The sequence below is a fragment of the Nesoenas mayeri genome (assembly GCF_963082525.1).
Source record: "Nesoenas mayeri genome assembly, chromosome: 15".
Lineage (NCBI taxonomy): Eukaryota > Metazoa > Chordata > Aves > Columbiformes > Columbidae > Nesoenas > Nesoenas mayeri.
In genome coordinates, this window is record NC_137559.1 from 14,289,819 (window position 1) to 14,312,087 (window position 22,269).

Below are 22,269 nucleotides of genomic sequence, written 5' to 3' on the forward strand. Positions count from 1 at the left end.
CTAGGCTTCCTGTAGTGGCCTTGTTTGACAAATATCTCTCTCCCTTCTGGCCTGCCAGCTAGCTCTCAAGCAGTAAATCTGAACAGTTGAGAATGCACAGCAGAAAGCGACATCAAATACACTATATAGCAGTATTTTTGCTCACCTCTAGCACACGTGGAACAATGTCCATCAGTCCTCCCACATCATGGTGAAGTGAAAGAGAAATTTCCACAGCACTGCCAGTGTTTTTCTTCTCTATTTCAATTCTGAGCTGTTCCATCTCCACTGTGCTTGTTATCCCTGCAGCAATCTTTTTGGTGAAATTCTATGCACAAAAGAAACCAAATAATTGAAAGTAACAAAAAACAACATCCCAGCAAAAGCAGAGTCTGTTTCAACACACTTAAACAACACAGCCTGGGTCACAGGAGCAGCACTGGTAAAATAAAAGTGCAAATTAATCCAAGGGGCATCATTTCAAATAGAGATTTTTCTGTTACGCTAGACCTTCTGAATGCTGTGTACCAATAATTCCTTCTGTCTCCAAACACGTTGAGGGCGTTCAGCACCCTTGAGGATTTGAATCCTAAGGCACACATGATTAAAGCAGTGAAACTACTCGTAAGCAGGACAGGGGAACTGTACAGAGTTCTCCTCTGCACACCCTTGTGTCTCACTGTGCTACAGGGGCTGAACCTAGCACAGACGGGAGCGTGTTAGTGACTTGAGCCTTCCAGCATGTGTTTGAACAAGCAAAATATATGAAACTTTCTTTTATGGAAAAATAATTTGAGATGCAGAAGAGCACTGTTCACAGATCTAGAGCAGAAATGCAGAAAACAACAGAAAGCAACATTTTACCAGGAAACACGATCCACGATGGTTCTGAGGGTGGAGGTTTCCAAGTGAAAGCCATGCTAAACACTCTTCTGCTATTTAGTGGACGTTCAAAGGATGACATCAGAACTAGCTAAATCCAGTTCCAGACAGAATGCAGTACTCAGGCTCACTGCCACCTCATGACCTGATGGCTACCTACATGAGGCCTGCCTGTCCAGGCATCATTTATAGAGGAAAAATAGAATTGGACAAGACTCCTGTTCCTACGCAGCAACGCACTTCACTTGAATGAAAACTCAATGTAGCATGTCAATCTAGATTCAGCTCCAAGACTTCAGATGACAGGTACACAGTGAGACAAGAAACAAGAAAACATCTGTCTTTTGCATAGTAATTCAGCACATCTCAAAAATGCAGATGCTTTTGGAATTAGGTGCACAGGAATAACCTACAGTTATTAGAAATGGTTCTGATAGAAATTAAATAATCATAAGCAGAACTCTTCTTACCTCATAATACCCAGCAGCTTCTAAAATAAAAGGGATCCCATGTTTCTTTATCTTTGAGATGTTGTGCTTTAAACTCACAGATAGCTGGGATTTAGGAGGTTCTGTGGACAGTCTATGAGCTTCCAACACAGCGGCAATCCTTTCACTGCCACTCCGGAGCGCTACAGTAACTGTGCCATTTCTTGGGCCCTGGTCACACATGGCAGTAAGAATGCCGTCCGAGGGCAAACCTATTAACAGGGAAGGAAGCCAAATCAAAACAATACTTCTGGGTTGTCATGAAGAGAAGCCTTCTGTAGTTCTTCATAAAAAAAGACAGACCTTTTTTAAAAAGTGATCATTCAGCTAGCTGCACTGACTGATATTTATAGTAAAAAAATGACATTAACTACCATATATGAAAACCACATTAAAAAAGGATTGTCAAATTAAAATGTGGCATGCACTTTGGAAGTCAAGGACTTTTCTTAATAAAGGATATCTATTAGTGAGTATTGTGTCCAACTCCAGTAGTCAGCTGCTCGAAAGTTTCAAAACAGATCTCTTCATTACAAAGAGACAAAGGCAATTTAACCATTCAAAATTATTGATAACTTCAGTTCATGAAAACCCTTGGGTTTGCTTAGGATACAACACTCGGTCTATTTTAGTTTTCAGTGTAATTTATTCAATGACTTTCAAAGTTTCAATTCTGGCCCAAATCAAAACAAGCATTAAAATATGCTTAGAGGAACGGATCAGCATGCAGGAATACAGATGTACAAGAGAGAAATAATTCACTCTGAACTAATTCAAAGAGCTTTTAAGTAGTTTTGTATCCATTTTATTGTATTTTCTCAACAATATTAAAAGGAATGTTGGTAAGACTGGACGTTTTGTTCCGGTGTGAGCAAATGCAACTCATGTACTTCTACTGGTCTGCACTTATTTAGATAAATTCACCTTGACACCTTGTTACACCACACCATCAAGTCAGAATTTTCTTCATACCTGCATTTGTTAAAAAGCTGATATTATGTGTTAAAGTCCCACTGATTCTGCTGTGTCCACGACTCATGATACTGGAAAAATCTATAGAAAGGGCTTTGTCATCCATCTGGAAGCTAGCTAGCCCCCTTTTCATCTCTTTACTCAGCTCCAGGTGTCCTTTCAGTTTTGCCTCCATTGGGATTGCCTGACTGCCATTCTGAAACACAGCAAAAGTGACATTGTGTACGGTGGTGTTCCCAAACACGTTTCTGTTCCTCAGATGAAATCCATATAGTGTTTTGTTGATCATCACATTGATGTTACCTGTAACAGGCAGAAATTATTACTGTGGAGAGAGTCCTTTGGGACAGAAGTAACCAGAATTTTATAAGTAACATACAAATTAACCATTAAGTTAATACCAGGAGGAAGTAAAAAATATTCCATTTATTATAATAGATAATTTAACCTAATCTAGAGAGCAAATCAGTTTATGGTTGAGAGAGTTTTTCTACTAGTAGAAGTGTCTGTGTTTAAAACAAATTACATAATAGCATTTCTGGCAGCTGTTTCTTTTTATTCACCAAGCTGCTTGAGCCTTTAGGCCACAAACCACAGTGTGTTCCTTCTGAAGGAACATTTATGGAGAGACTATGACCTATTACTTGTGTAACTTCAGGCTAAACAATCCCTCTGGAGCTCCGCAGTGACCTGCTCCACCTATGGAGCCACTGAGAAGAGCAAGGGCCTCAAGTCACATGTCCCCTCCATTTCAGAAGAGCTGCATAGGAAAGATGCCACCCACTACTTCCTTCAATCAAGGAAAAGACGAAAATTACTAAACTACGTTAGTTCACTAAAAGTAGTTTCAGCCCAATGACCAATGGTCCATTTTGCATGATAAATACTCTTCTGCATTCTGTGCATTTCAGCAAGGAACACATTTAAATTAAGAAGCTTTCTTAGATAGCTGCAGACTTAGCAGCAAAACACAAAGTAAAAAGGTACCATCATGAATGTTGGTTTTGCACTTCAGTAATCCATTCAGAGAAAGGAGACGAGGTATGGCCTTTAATCCAGCAAATGTGTGTTGGACTCTTCCATTTAGGGACAAAACAAGACCAACTTTCTGCTCCCTGGTTCCCATGAAATCCATGTGAAGCCTATTTTCATTAAGCTTCATCTCGGAAGACATCAAAAGTCTAAAAAGAGAAATATACAAATTACTATTAAGATCTTATTATTATGCTTCATTCATGATTGTCAGGACAGCGTGGGGTCAAGATTTTGAGCATCTCTAAGTGTGGAGAGTCCACAGACTCCCTGGACACATGTTCCAGTGCTGTGAAGCAGTCAATCAGACGCCTTGCAATAAGTATGTGCTATTCACCAGATGTTTATAAAACTACTCAGTAAAGTCTCACAGATGGGCAGACTGATTTTTTTTCAAATCTTGGATGCTTTTGATATGGTCCCTAATAAAAGAAAGAGATAGATTTGGACAGAGTTAGAGTTGGAAACGAACTCCTCTCTGTCACAATATAAAATCTCTATTCAGTGCTGATTTAAAAGCTTAAACAACAATATTAAATGCCACCACCATCTGAGTTCGGTAAACAAACTAATAACTATTTCTTCGTATCTTGGGCCTGAGTTAAATGGTGCTGGAGAAACACAGCACAGCTTCTTAAGGAAACCTGCTGGAGAAAACAAGAAGCTCAACTTCCAGTCTTTCAAGTATAAGACTGAGACACAATTTTCACATTGCCTTCAATAAACTGCCCATTGAAATCTCTGGCTTTCTAGACCCAAGTATACTACACAAAATAGCTAAAAGTAAAGCAATAATATTTTCATAATGTTAGACATCCCTCCTAGAAATTGGAACCCTCTTGAAACACTGATGACAAGTAAAACTTCAGTGAAAATCCACTTGATGGGAACAGTTGAACTACATAATTCAGGGAAGAAAGATTCATTTGATCAGTGAGCGACTGAAGTCTGTACAGACTGCATCTTTTCTGCAGTTCCCCAGAAACAGTCCATTTTTTATTCTTCTCTCTTTTCTCCCTGTAAAATAAATCCCAAATAAATCATCATTCCAGAAATTTTGTGCATTCTGTTTTACTTCCTGTGAAGTGAGCTGCAATAAATTGCTCTGTTACAGCCTACCCTGGTATTTAAACAACTGAATGTACTATTGGAAGGCCAGAACTGCAAGTAAGCTGCAGAAACACATTGAATATCTTTCTTGAATCTTTTATCTTATTTTTTCTTTTATTAGTAAATCTAATGAGCTCCAGCTAATTTGTAATAATTTCCAATTTCTTTAACTCTGCCAAATACTTACATATTTGTGAAATTTGAAAAATCAGCTGGAGGAGCCAGCTGAAACTTGAGAGGGTCAAATTTCTATTTCTGACCCTGCCACCTCAGAGCTTTCCACAATGCTTAATAAACCTTTATCATAAACACTGGGAAGTGCCCTCTTCCACTGGCATAGCTTGTAAATATTAGTTCCCTAGTTCTGAGAGGATAAACAATGGGGGGAAAAGGCTGATCCAAAACCAGTCTAACAGCACCACCTGTTCAATCAAGTTATCCCTATAAAAAGTCCTAGGAAAGCCACTAGAACACATTAACATAACTTACTATACCAACTCATGAAAGGTAAAGAGCAAAAGTATTTCAGTAACAGGGGTAACACATGAAATGGCATTTGCTCAGTGGCTTCTGTGCCAGCTATATGAAAGTAGTTACATTTAACTATGTATCACAGAACACTCTTCAGCTCCTCTAGTAACCAACATTTTGATTTCTCTACCTTGATGGAAATATTTTGCCCATGAGCTGGAACTGTATCAATTCTGGATCTGTCAGGATTGTTTGATGGAGGAAAGCCCTCAACTCGACAGCTCTGGCGTTCTTCCTGTTTTCATTGTTCATTTCTACCTCCAGCATCAGCATGTCCCTTCCGTTGGAATGAAGGTACAGAGAACCATTGAGGTTACTCTCACCGTTGCTCTTCAGCACTGCCTGGGCCTACACATAGAGAAAAGAACAAGACATTAAGGATACTGAAACACCAGTTTGAAAAATAAGACTGCAGACAAGTTGGGTCTGGGAAAAAGAAGAGAGGGGAGCAGAGGGGTGAAAGGTGCTTTCAGTTTTCATCTTCCTTCTCACCATCTAACTCTATTTTTCTTTGGCAATAAATTAATTCTGCCCAAGTTGAGTCTGTTTTGTCCATGAAGGTAATGGGTAAGTGATCACCCCGTCTTTTACGTCGACCTACCATATAGGATAAAGCTAATCCTAGAGAAACAGCCTTTTGAATTGGTAATAAAGCTACAGATGACACCTGATATTGCATATAAGCCTGTCACCATGCTAGAGCTTTCACCAAAAAAATATGAACTATCTTGAATTTTAAATACAATTTATCTTGACTTTCAGAGTTTTCTGAATTTCAACCAAAACACAAGCCACCTATTCCAACTGCGTGTAGCCATCTAGACAGAACAAATTCTACTCATAAAAAGTTAACTGCTTTCCCAACAAGTTACACCTCTCCACTACACTCATTGAATTCCACACAAGTTGTCCAAATTTGTAGCATACACATATATTTGTGTTCCCATGCTTGAAAGCAGTTACAGAGCAAGTTATAGCACAGCTCCCAGGCTGACGTGCGTTCCTAATGCATGTGGCAAGCAAGCGACTCAACACAAGTCTGAGTGTATGAACTGCAAAAGCCACAAATCCAAGCAACAAAACTGCAATGGTCAGGGAACTGACCTGTGAAGACGTGTTCTTGTTGATGACGGCTTTTATGCTCACACCGTAGTCGAAGTGCTCCACTTTAGTATGCCTGGAAAACAGCTCCCCACTTAGGTCCATTGCTTGTGGAAATTCCAGCTATTTGACAGAGTAAAATGTAAACATCACTGCATTCCCAACAGGTGCCTCATGTATTATTAATAATAATAATATCGTTTGAGGTCTGAAATTTGAGAAGGATGCATATATCCAAGTGTGTGTACAAAATTTTAGCAATTTGACTCAAAGACAACAGAAAATAAATTAAATGCAGTTAAAATGTATGAAAATGAAAGGTCAGTGCATTTCTTAGAAGACATTGATACAGAATATGATTTCATCTGCTGGGATACCTAAAGTCTCTGTCAGGGCCAAGACTTTATTGAACTAGGAAGTTTTTAAGCATAAAACAGCTACAATTCTAAAGACTATACAGTAAAACAGCTACCAAGACATAAAAAATAAAATATCACAAATTAAAACCATAAATACCTGGAATGAATGTGTCACATTGATGTATAAAAGGTATCTTAAATCTGCCTCACTGGATTTGTCCTGATGTCTCCCTAGACATCTGAGAACATCTTCCTTATCAACCTTCATGGTAATCTCAAGCTCATGCGTCACCTGTGTGTTAAGAATGTGAATAAGCGAATTGCATTGAATATGAACCCTGCATATTATGAAAGATGAGAGAAGTCATCCCTACATACTATGAAAAATGAAAGAGTTGTGAGCTATTACACTGTGGCTCCGAATGAAAAATGAGCAAAGCAGGAAAAAAATAACTGCATTTGGTAAGAAAGATGAATAGATACACCTAGGTGAGAACCCGGAATACATTCCTTCCTGGTACTTATTATTGTTATTAACAATATTCATGCATGGTAGTATTTTGAAAATACTATACTAAGTGCTATTATAATATTTTACTATACAACAAATTATTATATATTATTATACAAAACATTGTATTAGGGAGGCCCCAACCTATAATTGCTTTCTGAACTTTTTAGTTGCAGCATTTACATGGTGAGGAACTAAAGACCTATAGCAAGTTAGGTCTGAAAAGCCAACAAACTGTAAATAATGAATCTTCTAACTGAATTTAATGGGAAATTTACTCACATTTTCGTGACTTGGAGTTAAAAAGCATATTTCAAGATCTTTAGGGAACAACCTGTAGTTATAAGGATGAGTTAAGCCAGCACAAATCTAAAAAAAGTGGGAGAGGAAATGCAAGGAACATAAGATATATGCAGTAAATCATTCATATGCTGGCTTTTTTGGTATGCCAGATTAAAGGAAATTCTTGTATAACTCACATAGGGGTTTTCAGGTTGGTAACCAAGGGTAAGAGTTTGAACTGTTTCCTCCACTCCATTTATCAAAACTTTAGTTTCCAATAAATACAGCTTTAGCTTTTTATCAATGGTAAAGGTCTCCTGCAGAAGGAAGCTCTGCAGAATGGGCACTTTAAAAGGATGCCTGGAACAAAACAAGGAATAAGCAAAGTGTAAAAGATCCTAATAGACAACTACAAAAAGAAATCTTGCAGAGTTCAACTTGAACTCCAAAATCTTCAGTTGCAGATGTCATCAGGGCATCAGGTACAGAAGCAAAACACATAGGACCAGGAACTCCAAGAAATCCCTAGAGTGTGATTATAACTTCATACAAACTATACACATTTACTTGAATTTCTAATAAGGAATTTCCATCCTGGATTCAGGAAAGGCTTGGAAGAGCATGAGAGAGCGTGACACTCTAAAATTCTGACATGCACAACCAGTACATACACTTCATATACCTGCATAGCCAAGATTTCCTTTCAAATAGGGACAGTGTCCGAAAGCTTATGGTAGCTTTGAAAAATCTCACCTATGCCATATTCTATGGTTTCTGTAGAAACAATATCTGCATGCCAAGAATCCTATGCAACAGATGTTCAGCTATGTTCTTGGAGTAGTTTGCTACTTTCAGTGTAATGTTTTATGGAGTTTAATAAATATTTCTGCACATTCACTTAGCTGGATGTCTTCAAAAAATGCATTAACTTTTATAAGCAGACACTGGACTCCCTTTATACACATTAGGATATCTGGTACAGCTCTTTGTTCTTCATTTATGTATTTTTTCCATTACCGAAAAGGCACCTCATATTTTTTTAGCTCCTAAGGGAGCCTGTGCACTCCTGCTGACCCTCGTATGCCTTGAGAAAGCTGAGATGTCCCCAGAGATGATCCAGATGTCTTCAGTCTGAGCATATATTTTTACCAAGGCCTCTAAGCTGTGTTTTGATAATGTGTAATGAAGAGCGAAATGTCAGAGATAGCCAGTATCTAGAAGGAATGCAACTCGTTCTCATCAGGAAGTAGAAACATGTTCCAAAATGTAAACAAGACCATTTGTTCTGTGTTTTAAGAGGGAATACCTCTGGCTTTAGAATGGCTACATTATTCCTTAGGACTAGGAAAAAAGGCATCTGGATGGCACAGAGGATCAGATGTGGATTTTGGAACTTCTCACCACTTCGAAGATTGGACAGACTATAAATTCTGGTGTTTTCATGAAAGGTGCAACACCCCAATAGAGTTGCCAACAAATGTGTTGCCGCAGCATACGTGGCCTGTTGCCTTTGACAACTTTGTTCACAGTAAGGACAGAAAAAGCTAACGGATGCAAATAAGCAGCCTATAAAGTCGGAGTGCTTGAGCAAGCTCAGGGAGGCAGAGGGGAGGAGGCACAGGCTTTGTGCATGTGGCACTTCCACTTTGTATAAAGCCCAGAATGTTTCACAAGAGCAGCAAGATGCACATTGAATTTAGGCCTAAACATTCTTCAGAGACAAAAATGATAAGACTACTAAACCTGAAATGGAGGGTTCCACGTTTTTGATAGAGCGTCTGCTCCTTCTTCAGCTCTTCTATCTGACCTTCAAATTGCAGCACGATAGGCAGGCTTTTATAATCTCTCCATACAGTCTTCACAGAAAAGTTTGTCTTCTTAGGCTGCACTCAAATCATGAGACCAGAGGAGGAAAGGACAGTTGTATCAGATTGCTGCATTCATATTCAGAAACATCAATACAGAAACCATGTTGTTCACCAGGCTCCAGGGAGGCTATTGTTTCACAGATGCTTCAGTTTAAATCCTGATCTCTGTTTACATAGGATTAGTAGAAAACTGAGTTCAGCAGAAAACAAATGCTCTATAATGTTATCACTTGAATGTAACTTACTTGCAACAGGAGCAAGTCCTCTTTGGAGGACAAACTGCTGATTACCCCTTCCTGTGGTACAAACACCAAGTGAAGCAAAAATGATTTTAAGACTGGAAGGGATGTAGAAGCTAAAAAAGCATAGAAACCTAGACTGCTACTGTGCTCACTAGCAGGCAAGATATTTTGATTCTCCAAGACAGTAGAATCTTCCACACCTGCCATACATTTGCATCAAAATATAAGTAATCATACCTACAGCTCTTTCTAGCCATGCAGTCTGGTTTTGTCCTCCCTGACTTTGTCTGTAGTCTCCCAAACAGGTGAGAAGTACTCAAAACTACACTGCACGAGTTTCTGTTTGTTTTCTTTTTGAACCTAGTTTTACATTGCAAGTTGTCAAAACAGACAGAAATGGAAGCAGCACTAGAAGTGTTTAAATTTCAACACTAGCAGTAACATCTCTTGGGAAGGTGGCAGACCTGAGAAACAGTGCTGAGTCAAAGAAACTGCATCTGTATTTCTTTCTTACCATTGCCAGATTCTGATAGCTGGCTGTGACGTTAAATTCCTGTTTTGTACTCTTTATCGTAAAGCACAGAAATTTGGATCCTTCATTATTCTCAAAATGAATCTCACTCTTCACAAGCTGATTCCACAGAGATTTCAGTTCACTATAGCTATGCAGAACATTCCTCCCAAGATGATTAAACGTGGATGCCTGAAAAAAACCCAAATATGAACACATTAGCCCAGCTGAGTTAGGACAGACAAAATCCTATAGTGCCAGCAGCACAGCACAGAGGTGAAAAGATTGCATTTTCTTGGAGACTATCACTATAAGAACTCTTAGAAATAGTGTGCCAGCTTTTCCATTATCAAAATATTCTGAATTGCTATAAAGATGTAAAAATTTATTTTATCCTCTCCAAGCAACGGAGAGAGAAAAATATTGAAAAGAAAATAGTCAATGAACATTTTTTTCTCACGCAAGAATGTTTCTCACAATCCCCCACACTGTGCCTGAGACAGCAGTGATCTACTGAGGGAAAGCTGCAGTTCAGAATAAAGGCACATCTTAAACCTGAGTTAAAGATGTAGACCATTGCAGTGGATTCTAAGAGAAAGGCAAGCATTCCAGGCTCTCTTTTATACAGAGGCAGATAAGAAGTTAAGCTTCTATAAGACAAATCTACACTTTGCATAATGACAGAGGCTTATCATGTCACAACAACTGTGATGAAATAAAATTTAAATCTCTATTGCATAGCACATTCTAAAATAAATTAGGAGGAAGCTTAGAACCCATAGACCAGGGGCACACTGATTCTACCCAGTGGATATTTAATCGTTTTACAGAAAGTGAAAGATTTCCAACAGAAAAGACAGAAGACTGCACATTGAGAACCTGCTACTGAAGGTTCTCTCAGGTTTGTGGGAGACAAGTAACACTCCAAGTCGTAACAAAATAAATAACCTTTCACTTCTCAGGATTGATCTGAACCACTGAACTATCCAGTATACCACTTCTCCTACTGAATCTGCTGATATTGCAGAGCTACCTGTAGATCTAGTTGTTTATTTTGTAGAGATATAGTGGGATAAAGAGTTTCAGCAAAAACATCTCAGTGGCAAAAGGTCTTCTGCAAGATCAGCACTCGAATATTAATCAAGCTCCAAATACTCAAGCAGAATTTTTACAAACCATATCAAGAGGCAGCAAGTGCCACGAACTACATGACAGCCTGTTGAGCAGGACACTCTCCAGGAAGAGGAGAGTTACATTCTTCTCAAGCAGAGGATGCCTTGAAAACTAATGCGTCAAACTTAGGTGAATGCTGTAATCACTAGGCTCTTAACTTACAAGTTTGGCTATTGTTCTTCCTACTTTTAAAATGAAAAACACTCTCAGCTGTTTCATATCACTAAGGAACAAGTTTTAAACATTTCTTACATGATTATCCAATTTTCCCGCTTCCTGAAACTGTTAAGTCATTGGGGTGGGGACAGGAAGAGAAAGCTTTAAAGTAGTAATGATTATTTGTACACTCCCAGGCAGAACCCTGCCATCATGTATTGGGGCTTTGCGCAGGGAGCGATGGATTTCCCCTTCCAAACAGACGCAGAGGTGGTGGCCCCAACACCTTTTCAAAGCTAATAAAGAGAACCTGGCTGTGCTGATTTGGCTGCCCCACGAAAAGAACAGCTTGTCAATCAAGCACAGAAAACAGACAGTTCTGTTGGGTATCTATCACAGAGCTCTATCAAAGCCATGCGCTAGAGGAAGCACCACCTTACTGACCTGCAGGTATGTTGTAGCTGGAGTGGAAATGTGAACTTTCCCTTCCTTTTCATTGTCTTGATCTCTATAGAATAGTTCCACTATGAGATTCTTAATGGAAAGAGCTTTTCCAGTTGTCAGCTCCACAGTTGATAAATAAGCAGAATGCTGAGGCTGATGCAGTTTGTGAGCTGCACACACATATAGCCATGGGGTGTCTATATTCAATCCACCTGGAAGGAACATACATTAAAGCTGGCAGAAAAGTGAGATTGCAAGCTACCTAGATTCTGACTCTGCAAGAAAGCTGATAACATGCTGGGGTTTTGGAATGAGGCTAAAATGCTACTATCAATCTATTATCTTCCATTTCCAAAATCTCTGGATGGTATATAGTGAAATGAATGTCTTCCACTAGCAGAACATATTACAGAGTCTAACACATAGGGAGTTTTGCTAATAAATGGAAATTTATGAAGCCCAGTATCTAAATGGCACCAGGAAAGCGTTCTACTGCATGGTCTGCAACAAAATGTGAAATCTTTACCTGAACTGTAAATCTGTAGCCACTATTCACATAATTACAATAATGACCTTAATCAAAGCTGTTCTGACATATGCCAACACAGAAATTCAACTCTGCAATACTTACACTTTGAAAAAGACTTGTAGGTTATTTTGGAAATCAGTTTATAGACAGCTCAGAATATTTGTTTCTGACAAGCTGCTGACACGTTACTAGCAGACTCTTGGAATTTTGCTAGTTATTTATCAAATGGCACCCTTCACTCATTGCGATACAGTTCAGTAATTCATTATTATTTTATGACAGGCACAAAGTAATCTCCGAATTTTTAAAACTTCAGAATTAATCTAACCTTAGTTTGGTTCACCTTAACAAGCAGAAAAGCATCCATTAATTCAGTTCACTGTATCAAGCCAGTTGTTTTGCATTAATAAAGATCCAAGTTTTTGCACATGTGGTGTATACTAGATTTGAAAAAAATACATCTCAACAGCAAATCTACACACTGAGCCAATCATTGCCATGATTTATACTGCTTCATCCACCGAAGCAAAAATGGTAGTGACATTCAATCCATCTCAAGGTCTAAATGTCAGAAAACTGATTTTTGGCATACCACTGGTAATTTAACCCCTATTTTAGTAAAAAAACTCTAACAATGTAAAATACAGCTTTTTCTTATAAAGGCCTGCTCCCTGTAGGGATATTAAAAAAAATCCATACTTATACACAGCTGTTTAATGTATAGCTTAAAATACACCATTAAAGTTCTGCTCAGTGTCCCATTTTCTAATGTTCCTTGATCACTTTCTACAGTAAAGAATTTTTTAAAAACATGGTTCACTTCTTGGTCAGTTCTCTCAGTTAAAAGCTAACTGGACACTACTGGTCTACATGAGGATCATGGCCATCAGACAAAGTTATCCCCCTCTGCAGCACAGGAGAGGTTATGTCTGTGACACTGGATCTGGTTTTGGAGCTCCCAGATCAAGGTGGATGGTGAGAAGCCAGAAAGACCACAGCAGAAGGGCCAGGACAACAAGATCTGTGGTGAGGTGGGAGGGAGTCGGGCTTGTTTAGTCTGAAAAAGGAACAGGGGAACCTAACAGCTGCCTACAGCTACCCTGAAAGTAAATAGCAAAAATGAGGAACACAAACCCTCCAAAAAAAGGCAGAGAATACAAGGGACAATGGCCACCAACTGCACTTTGAGAGGCCAAGGAACTGCTGGAAGAAGCTAGCCAGCTAAGCTGTGGAATGTTGGAGATTTTGAAAACTCAGCTAAGCCAAGCCACAGCAGATGTGATCTAGTGTTAGGGACAGTCCTGATTCAAGCAGGAGGCTGAGCTAGAAAACCTCCAGGGTCTGCCTCTTCCAAACAATATTTCTATGATTCTGCTACACATACAAAACTACCTCACAGAATTCCAGCAGCAACTTTCAGTGCCTGCTTTTCTAATCACAGCCTGGAAATGGTTTGTCGTACTTCACCTTCCCACTTCTTCAGGCCACTTCTGGATGCGTCTCTCCACTGCAGTCCAGCCACAAATGGCACATGGTCATTATACTGCACCTCAAAGCTGGTGCTGCTCTGCAAATAAACCTGAGAGCTGTGCAAGTGCTGCAGCTGAGTTCTATAATTCACCTCTTTTTCCAGGACTTGCATGGTAAACTGGAAGACAAGCAAATTTAAATAACACCAGGATCTAACACACACACAAAGAGTAGCAGGAAGGTCACAGCTTGTGCTGCTGCTCTGTGCATTTGCTGCTCATTTTACAGCTTTTCATGCATATCGAGCAGTTACAGACTGGGATTTCTTTAATATGCATTTCTTACATCTATTGGAAATTCAAAAAGGAAATTTCCAATAATTTTAAATGAATTTACTTTGTTGGAAAAAGAAATCATAATTCTAGGTCAGTCTACGCTGGGATCACAGATCAATTCTATGCCTACAGGCATAGTTTCTGTAGCTTCTCTAAGAACTTCCTACGAATAAAACAAAAGATCATAGGGTATACCAATATAAATAATTATTTTCTTTCTTTTTGTAGCCCAGAGAATGTGCTTCAAAAGAAGGATAAACCCACTCTGAGGCTTTTAATTATACTTTGCTACATGGGAAAACTTTTTACTGATCCAGGGTAGAAATCAATTAGTAATTTAAAACATATGAACAATAAGAACAGGTCTGACCTTAGTTCAGCAACTGCATTCCATACCAACTTCCATCTAAGTGCTGTAATATTCTGAGTTATTGTAACCCCCACCCTTTTTCCATGTTGTTTAAGCAAAGCAACCTTTATATATCTCTGTGATCATTTTATGTGCACAAACTCCGCAAAAAACTCAGACCACATTACACCCAAATTTTTTTAGTATTTAAAAAATCCATTTACTGTCTTCCTCTTGTTCATTTTAAATGTCAGTGATCTACACATGCCTGGGCTAAGACCTTACCTAATGCAAATTTACTAGGTCTGGATATCTGACTTGTATTATCAATACATAAGACAGAAAAAAAAGTCTTAATAAATAAATTAATCCAAACTTTTTTCTCATTTTTTTTCTGTTAAATATTTGAAGTGAGGTTCTTACTCTTCAACAATCATGATTACCTCCATGAAATAGCTGACTAGAGATGAACTGGAACTGTTCTTGAATGCTTGGCTGATGACCAATTTCTTCTTGTTGTTGACTTCATCCCAGTGTTTCCCATAGCTCACTTCCACCTGGGAGGAAAGCCAAGACGCACTCGCTTCATGTTTCAGGTGAACCTAAAGAACAGAAACCACCTTGTTCCTGTAAAGCATGCTTTCTCATTTATTCACTGCCTCTAGAAATACTCCCAAGTAGCAAGCAAGACTAAAGCAGAAAGGGCTGCAAATTTTCCAAAGAAAATTGTTCCTTCAGAAGATAGAAATTCAGTGTACAAAGCCCAAAACTTGTAGTCTGCGTGCTGCCAGTCAAATTGCTTTTCTCAACAGCTACGGTAACTGGACTCATGTACTCTGATGGGCTGGCCCACACGGATTCACCGTGCAGCTGCAAAGCCAGGCGAGATCTTGCTTCATGGGCAATCCTAACGTTTCCTGGCTTCTGTCCAACTTGAACCAAATGCCAATCTGAAGGGACGCAACGTTTCCCTTTAATTCAGAAGCTTATTTTTCAACCAGCTCTCTGTTCTGCAGCAAATACCTAGTAGTGGTGATTTGCCTTTAAATTAGCCTTTGTGCTGTCTGTAAATGAAGACATTTTAAAGAGATCTGCCTTTGTGCATGAGAAGGTCATCGAATTTCTAAGAGAGTATACAAATCTGAACCAGAAAATTAATACAAAACATTGTAAAATCCCGCCTTCTACAGAAATACATCTTCTGATGAATAAGCAAAGTGTTCCTGACTTTAAGTTACAAGAAGGATACAACAAGATAGGTCATAAACTTATTAATACTATTGTTTTATATGTAACAAAAAAATCTCATTCTGCAGAAGTTTTGTGAATTAATAGATTGAAAATTACACCACTGGAGAGTTCCATCACTTACAGCTATAATGGACCACACCAATTAGCAATTAACTATGTATCTTTGTCTATACAGAAAGCAAAGAGAAACAAGAAGAAAAAGACTGTTTAAGCCCCTCAGCACACGAGTGACACAAAGGGACTCAGTGCATGAGTCCATAAGTGCTTTGCTCAGTATCTCTACCTTGTGATTATAGGTGGGAGTCTGCATACAGTGGAATTCATGCCCAATATCAAGTTTGTACATGCTGTGTGCCCCTGTCTCCACTTTAATCTTCTGCTGTGTACTGCATTCATGATGAAGATTTTTTGCCTCTCCTGTTCAAGTTAAATCACAAAGTTACCTATTCAAATAAATTAGAAGTAAGCTTTCAAAATATTGATAGTATAAATCTAGTGCTGGCTTCAAGGTTGCTATTTTTCAAAAATATTAAAGTGAGATTTGTCTATTTCTATAGGTATATACTTGATTTATCCTACAAATACAAAGGAAAGCCACGTTTAATGATCCTGCATTTAAGAACAGTGAGTTTGTATTTGCTGTGTAAGTGACTTACAACTATTAACACGAAAACACTACCACAGTAAAAAGAAAAGGTAAGTAGATATTTAATTCAAGTACAAGGTCTGGCAGTATGTTCTGTAGTCTAAAGGTACTGACCAAAGGTTGTGAAGATTGGTAGCAATACTGGTATAACTGCATGCCCATCAAGTTCAGCTCAAGGATTATCTTCACTATTTGCTTGACATCTAGACACATTTTAGAGACTACAATGTTATTGTTAAAACACAGTTTCTGACACTTCTTTTCCTGCTACACATATGTCCAAGCTATCAGCAATCAATAGCTTTGCACTTCTGACTACAGACATGCTGTATATGCAAGACTAGTTGTAAAACTTTGAATAAAGTGCACTAGGCATTGCAACTTTTTTTTCACAAGCTATACTACAAACGAAAATCCTAGGAACAGCCATGTTACAGGCTTTACACACAAGAGTTTGGGCCTTCGTTTACTTCATACTTTATTAATATTTAAGATGTTTCTAAGTTCAGACAATTGGACACAGCTGGTTTGTATTAACAATGGAATAAAAATGATGCAATGATTTAGGCCAATTTTGTTTAAGAAAAGCAAAGGCTCTCCTTAGTTGTTTACCATATTTCCATGTTGTTTCATTCCTTTCTTCAGAAGCAATAAATAAATAAATGAAAGCAGTCATGAAATTTATTACTTAAATGGAGTTTTACTTGGGTGAAGTAAAAGCACTACAAACTAAGCATGATCAACCTTGGCAGCTTTCTTGGGGTCTCATAATATTTGATGATTTTCTGTTACCACTCAGCTCTCAACACCTTGACATTATACCTTCATTTTTTAATCCCAGTACTTCTACAAGGAATCACTAGCTGACCACGTCGGGAGGAACAGTTGCCAAACTTAAGTTCTAGGTACATAACTTCATAATTACACAGCTATAGATAGACATCATCTAACACTGTTTAAGTGTTTGGGTATGTTTCTGTTTGTGTATATAAAACATCATCAGCAAGCCATTTTTAGCAAAATCATGGGGTCATACCTGTGTAGGTTTAAGGAAACTTTACTACTCATATTGCTACATACTCTGAATATGCAACATCCTTCACATATACATCACCCTATAATGCTTATCATGAATAGCTACTCCCAGTATTCAGTATCTCAATACAATTGTGCTGATGTTCACCTGCTTTGTTCAGTAAAATTAATGCACAGTTCATACACTGCAGCCAGGAGAACACAGCCAACTGTTTCCTGTAAATAGTCCCTCATGCTCTGAAGTGTATGTATGCAAGCATTCATTTTGTATAAACATCTGAGAACACAAATTAATTAAGAGCAATTTCCATTGAAAAAGTGATTTTTAATCAAATGTTAGACATCTTTGTGAAAAGCACATTAAAAAAATTAATTGTTGTTTATATGTAGACTCCCAGTAAAGTTTATCCAACCAAAAAGAGAAACTCATCACATGACTCAGATCACAGTTTAAAAATCAACTGAAATCTTTCTTATTAAGTGTCCTAATCATACAGGTAAATAATTTGCAGAAAAATGAGACAAAGAGAATGCTTTTACTTGCCCGCTTTTTCACTGTACCTAGGAGTCCATATTTTATCTTCAAACCATGAGACCACAAGCCCTCACGCTGCTGGAGAAGGCCAAGGACATGAACTCCAAGCACACCTGGCAGGTAAGTCTCTCCCTCCAATGAGTATTGCCTCAGTTTATCATCAATCTTTTTCTCCAGAAGTGCTACAAAAAGAGTAGAAGCGATCATGCAGTAGTAGAACATGAAATGACTTCAGCTAGTAAATGGAATACAACAGCGGGAAAAACACAAATGTATTGTCTGATCCTGCCTAACTGAGGAACCCCAGGATGTACGGCACATACTGCGGCTGGTCAACACAAAGACAGAACTGGATGTTCATTCTCTTTCCCCAGTTACATATACAGGCTGTAGATACTGCTTGAAGTTTAGTGAAATGCATCCAGCCAAAAGTGCTTCTAAAAGGATTAAATTCTAACAGACAAATCTTTTAATTAACTAACACCTAACATGAGGTTATTTACTTGGATATTAAGTCAAAGCAAAGCTGTGGGTTTGCAACAGAAGAACTGGTGCAGCCTAATTCTCAGGGGATAAGAGTTTGAAATCAGACCAGAACCGTTTTTACATGCAGGCAGTGACAAGCCATGTGAAAGCTAAGGATGGTGATTCCACCAAAAGATGATCTCCCAAAACCCAAACTGACATTCTGCATTCCTTAAAAGTTAGTTTTATTTGAAAATATTGCGTAATCATATGGCATTTCCATGTCTTTGCCCCATGGAGACTACAGTGAGAAACACTACAGAAAAAATAAGAGCCTTAGCCTTAATTACTGGTTTATTCCACTGTATTAATTTACCTTGTAATGAATTGATGTTATACAAATAGTAGAACCCTCTTTCTGATACTTTCACTTACATCTTCCTCTTAGTGTATTTCAAGATTTTTAGAACAACAGGTCTTAAGAGACAGTTAGATACATATGTATCTCTGCACTATTTTGTACCAACAAGTGAAAAACAGAAAGTCTTTTAAAAGCTGTTATTGTTTTGGTGTTGTTTTTGTTAAGTGATTCCTTACATCTTATTTCTTTCACCCTCTTCAACAGTAATTAAAAACAGACTTAAAAACCAATTTATTTTATAATTCCTTTTATTCTGGAACACATATTACTGCTAATTTATCAAGGCTAATCATTCTGAAAAGCAGTCTTACTGATTTGAAAGGAACTTTAGAAATACGTGCCCAAAACCAGGCAACCCTAATATATACGGGCTCCAGAACTTACATTTATATGGCAAATATTTATTGTCCTCTAACCTGAAAGAAATGCAGCATCCTTCAATAAATTACTCAGGGATACTGAAAAAGCTATCTTCTTGCCAAGCTGTTTAGTGATGTTTCCTGACAGAATGATAGGACTGCTTTGCTTTATCAGCTTTACCTCCAGTTGGGTCATGTATCTCTGCTCTCCACTCAGCATCTGCAAATCTGTCATTCCCTACAAAAAACAAACAAATAAAAAACCAAAACCAAAGCCACTTAACCCTGCAAACTGATAAAGTTTTGAGAAAGCAATAGTATAGACTTGAGCATTTCAGAAATGAGAAGAGATGAGGGAGAGATATTTTTTTTCCATACATGAAACAACCTCCCAAGCGGCCCCGCAAACCATAAAACTTGCTGTTAGTAAATAATGGGGAGGAAGGATGGATTTGTTTTGCCAGCTATACAAAAATCACAGTGGTCTGAGATGCTATTTCCTTCACCTCCTGCTGGCTTCAGCAGTGACTGAAATCACTAAGAATGTTTGAATACTGGGCCAAAAAGTAATATGGTGTTACTAAAAATATTGGCAGTCTCACAGAGGTAACTAGGTTTAGGTTGGACTGGATGCAAATACAACAATCTGCAATGCTAGTTAATGTTTGAGTTCGTGAGAAATCTCCAAAATGTCCTTGTTGAAATATTACTCTAGAAAAAAAACCCCACAACCCTGTTAAATAACATGCGCTCTGTAGGAAAATGCAAAGTGTTTGAAGCCGACTGACTCTGGAAGCCCACATGAGACATCCTGCTATGGGTATCAATTGCATAATGAAAAAATTGTTCAGGTCCTGGAATATAAACAAAAATGTCAGTAGAGTTTCAGTGACAAAGCAAACAAAATTGCAAGTGGGAGTTTTTTATTTCAGAGTTCAAATATTGGCATTTCTTGCTTTCTCCCCAGTGCTTTTTAAAAAGAAACAATTTTTGTGATATAAAGACCAGTATCTTAAGAGATTCTTTCATATATAAAGTCCACAGAAGTGATGAAATTAGTCTGGGCTTAACTCAGAGTCTTTAGGCATGGTCAGAACACAGACCTGAAAAACTGTGTAACTACATACGCACATAATGAGTCAAAGCCTACAGGAGTCAATTTGATCTTCTCTACCGACTTAACACTGGCAGCAACCCAAAGGTTTGAGTACATCCGAATGGGAAAAAAATTGCTTTAGATTACTGGCAGAAGCCATGCCTTAAAAGCTTTTGAAACACAGCAATTTAGCACTCAGTCTATCTCAAAAATATGTAATAAAGAGAACTGGTAATTTCTCTGATGGATTGCTCACAAAACTATTTTTCAATATATGTGTTTTTCATTGTCTTTCTTTTCTGTGTTTTTAAGTATTCATTCTAGTGTAAGAGCTCATGACCTGAAAACATACCTTAATGTAATACACATCTCGGTCATCTACTATCAGCTCCAGGTGTCCAATTTGTGAAGTTTTGGAAAACTCAATTCTCCCTTGGAGAAAAAGAAAACTGTTTACTTTTTCTAGACATACAGTGTTCAGCAATGCTTCATAAAACCGTAGCCAAAATGATCACTGCCATTGTTGTAAACAATATATTTACAGAGTAAAAACATAATAAATACCAGAGCAAAGGAAAAATTTAGGAACAGAGTTTGCAAAGGCATTGAAGTATCCTCAGAGTAGACATCTAATTTTGAAGGGACATTCTGAGAATACTAATTGAGAAGAGGTAATGAAACTGTCTTCAACGAACCAGCTTAGTTCTGGAAGAGATTTCTGCACTTTAGGCCTCTGCGAAAGCTTGTAAGCGGTGCTGTGCTGTGAAGATGTTTCAGATCACCATGCATGCAAAGCTTTGCACAGTGTTAAGTAAATATGCTTTTTGAAAATAACCAGGATCAAAAAAAAATCTGGAGGGACAAATTCTAAGTATGTGATATAGTAGAATACATTAAAACAAAGCATCCCTTGACCAGCATGTCAAAGAAACTGAAATATGTTGCCTATATTATTACCATATATTTATCAGTCTATTTCATCTATGTGTTTGTTAATTTTGTTTTCTATGTTACACTGTGACTGAAATGTTACTTTTTAATATAATGCACAGCAATACCATAGTCATACTTAAACCGATTTGCCAACAAGTAATATTGTGTCATAAGTAACAGAATACAGAAAGCTAAAATTCAGGAATAGTAAGGTGAGTTCAGTGTATGTAAAAGATTACAGAACAATCCACTGTGTTCCCCAGCCTTAACTTCATCTATACTGGTAAGCGTTTTCCTCTTTAATGTGGGTTTGGAAACCAGGTACTGAGCCCTCTAACTGTGCAAAAATAGCCTTAGCCAGGATGCAAAACCCACTGGGAATGGACGCAAACGGAATGGCTACCACACAGTAATGTAGTTTTAGCACTAGATTACCAACTGAAACATATTGATGTTTCTCTGTTAATTCTAATGAAGTTCTCCTAACTGGCACTATATGATGATCTTGCTCTTGATTGAAAAACCCACCATCAATCTCGACTTTTTTCTTAGGTTGTATAAATTGGATTCTGAATTTCTTCTGCGGGACACTAAAATTTAGGTCAACACCAAGATCCCTTTTCAAGTCTGACTTCGGAGTCCCAATGAAGAAGTGAAAGACAGCTTCATTTGGGATCCATGAATCCTCCTGAAAGAAAGGTAGAAAGGATAACCCCATTTGCAATCGGCACAGCATTTACAAAAACATCTATCACACTGAGTTACAGCCCATGACCATAGCCTCTCTGCTACAATAATCTTTGACCTATCTGCTTTTCAAGATTTTTAGGATGAAATCTCTGTTTTTCCCAGGCTGTATTTTCCATTCCCTACTCAGTGCTCATCTTGGGAAACAGTGTCTGAACACCTTGAATTTTACAGTATACTGACCTCCTGAAATTATGTGGAATCCTGCCAAAATGTATGGAAAATCAGACCACACCTGCAGTTATAAATTTAAGCTCTACAGCTCAGGCCTAAGTGACTCAGATTTGGCTGAAGGATATGGCACACAGCACCATGACCCTGCAGTGGATGCCTTGGTTGAGAGTTTTGGCCTTGCCCTGCATAGAGACGTCAGATTCTCTGGCAGAGGAAAATGCCTGTTCCTTTTCCTGCTTTTGTTAAAGTCAGAAAAATAAAATCATGATGGGGAAGCTACTCT

At 38.1% G+C, this 22,269-nt stretch overlaps 1 protein-coding gene and 1 long non-coding RNA gene across 2 annotated transcripts in view; both read right to left on the reverse strand.

Moving 5' to 3' along the window:
- Nucleotides 1-15,885, reverse strand: part of LOC308046255 (uncharacterized protein) — a gene marked incomplete at both ends in the record, with an annotated part of 28,655 nt that extends 12,770 nt beyond the window's left edge. Inside the window, 15 exons of the mRNA XM_080353984.1 lie at nucleotides 146-307; nucleotides 1,332-1,561; nucleotides 2,322-2,624; nucleotides 3,309-3,502; nucleotides 5,125-5,342; nucleotides 6,099-6,218; nucleotides 6,612-6,746; nucleotides 7,248-7,334; nucleotides 7,445-7,607; nucleotides 8,991-9,130; nucleotides 9,872-10,060; nucleotides 11,642-11,853; nucleotides 13,638-13,818; nucleotides 14,768-14,926; nucleotides 15,859-15,885. Coding sequence (XP_080210110.1) covers nucleotides 146-307; nucleotides 1,332-1,561; nucleotides 2,322-2,624; nucleotides 3,309-3,502; nucleotides 5,125-5,342; nucleotides 6,099-6,218; nucleotides 6,612-6,746; nucleotides 7,248-7,334; nucleotides 7,445-7,607; nucleotides 8,991-9,130; nucleotides 9,872-10,060; nucleotides 11,642-11,853; nucleotides 13,638-13,818; nucleotides 14,768-14,926; nucleotides 15,859-15,885 — 2,520 coding nt within the window. The remainder of the gene's footprint in view (nucleotides 1-145; nucleotides 308-1,331; nucleotides 1,562-2,321; nucleotides 2,625-3,308; nucleotides 3,503-5,124; nucleotides 5,343-6,098; nucleotides 6,219-6,611; nucleotides 6,747-7,247; nucleotides 7,335-7,444; nucleotides 7,608-8,990; nucleotides 9,131-9,871; nucleotides 10,061-11,641; nucleotides 11,854-13,637; nucleotides 13,819-14,767; nucleotides 14,927-15,858) is intronic.
- A 1,958-nt stretch (nucleotides 15,886-17,843) lies between these two features.
- LOC308046491 lies at nucleotides 17,844-21,629 on the reverse strand. Its single transcript, XR_013922896.1, has 4 exons — nucleotides 21,594-21,629; nucleotides 20,485-20,564; nucleotides 19,218-19,274; nucleotides 17,844-17,973 (listed from the first exon to the last, which is right to left on the reverse strand). It is a non-coding gene; the product is annotated as an uncharacterized lncRNA (long non-coding RNA).
- Nucleotides 21,630-22,269: the final 640 nt, after the last annotated feature.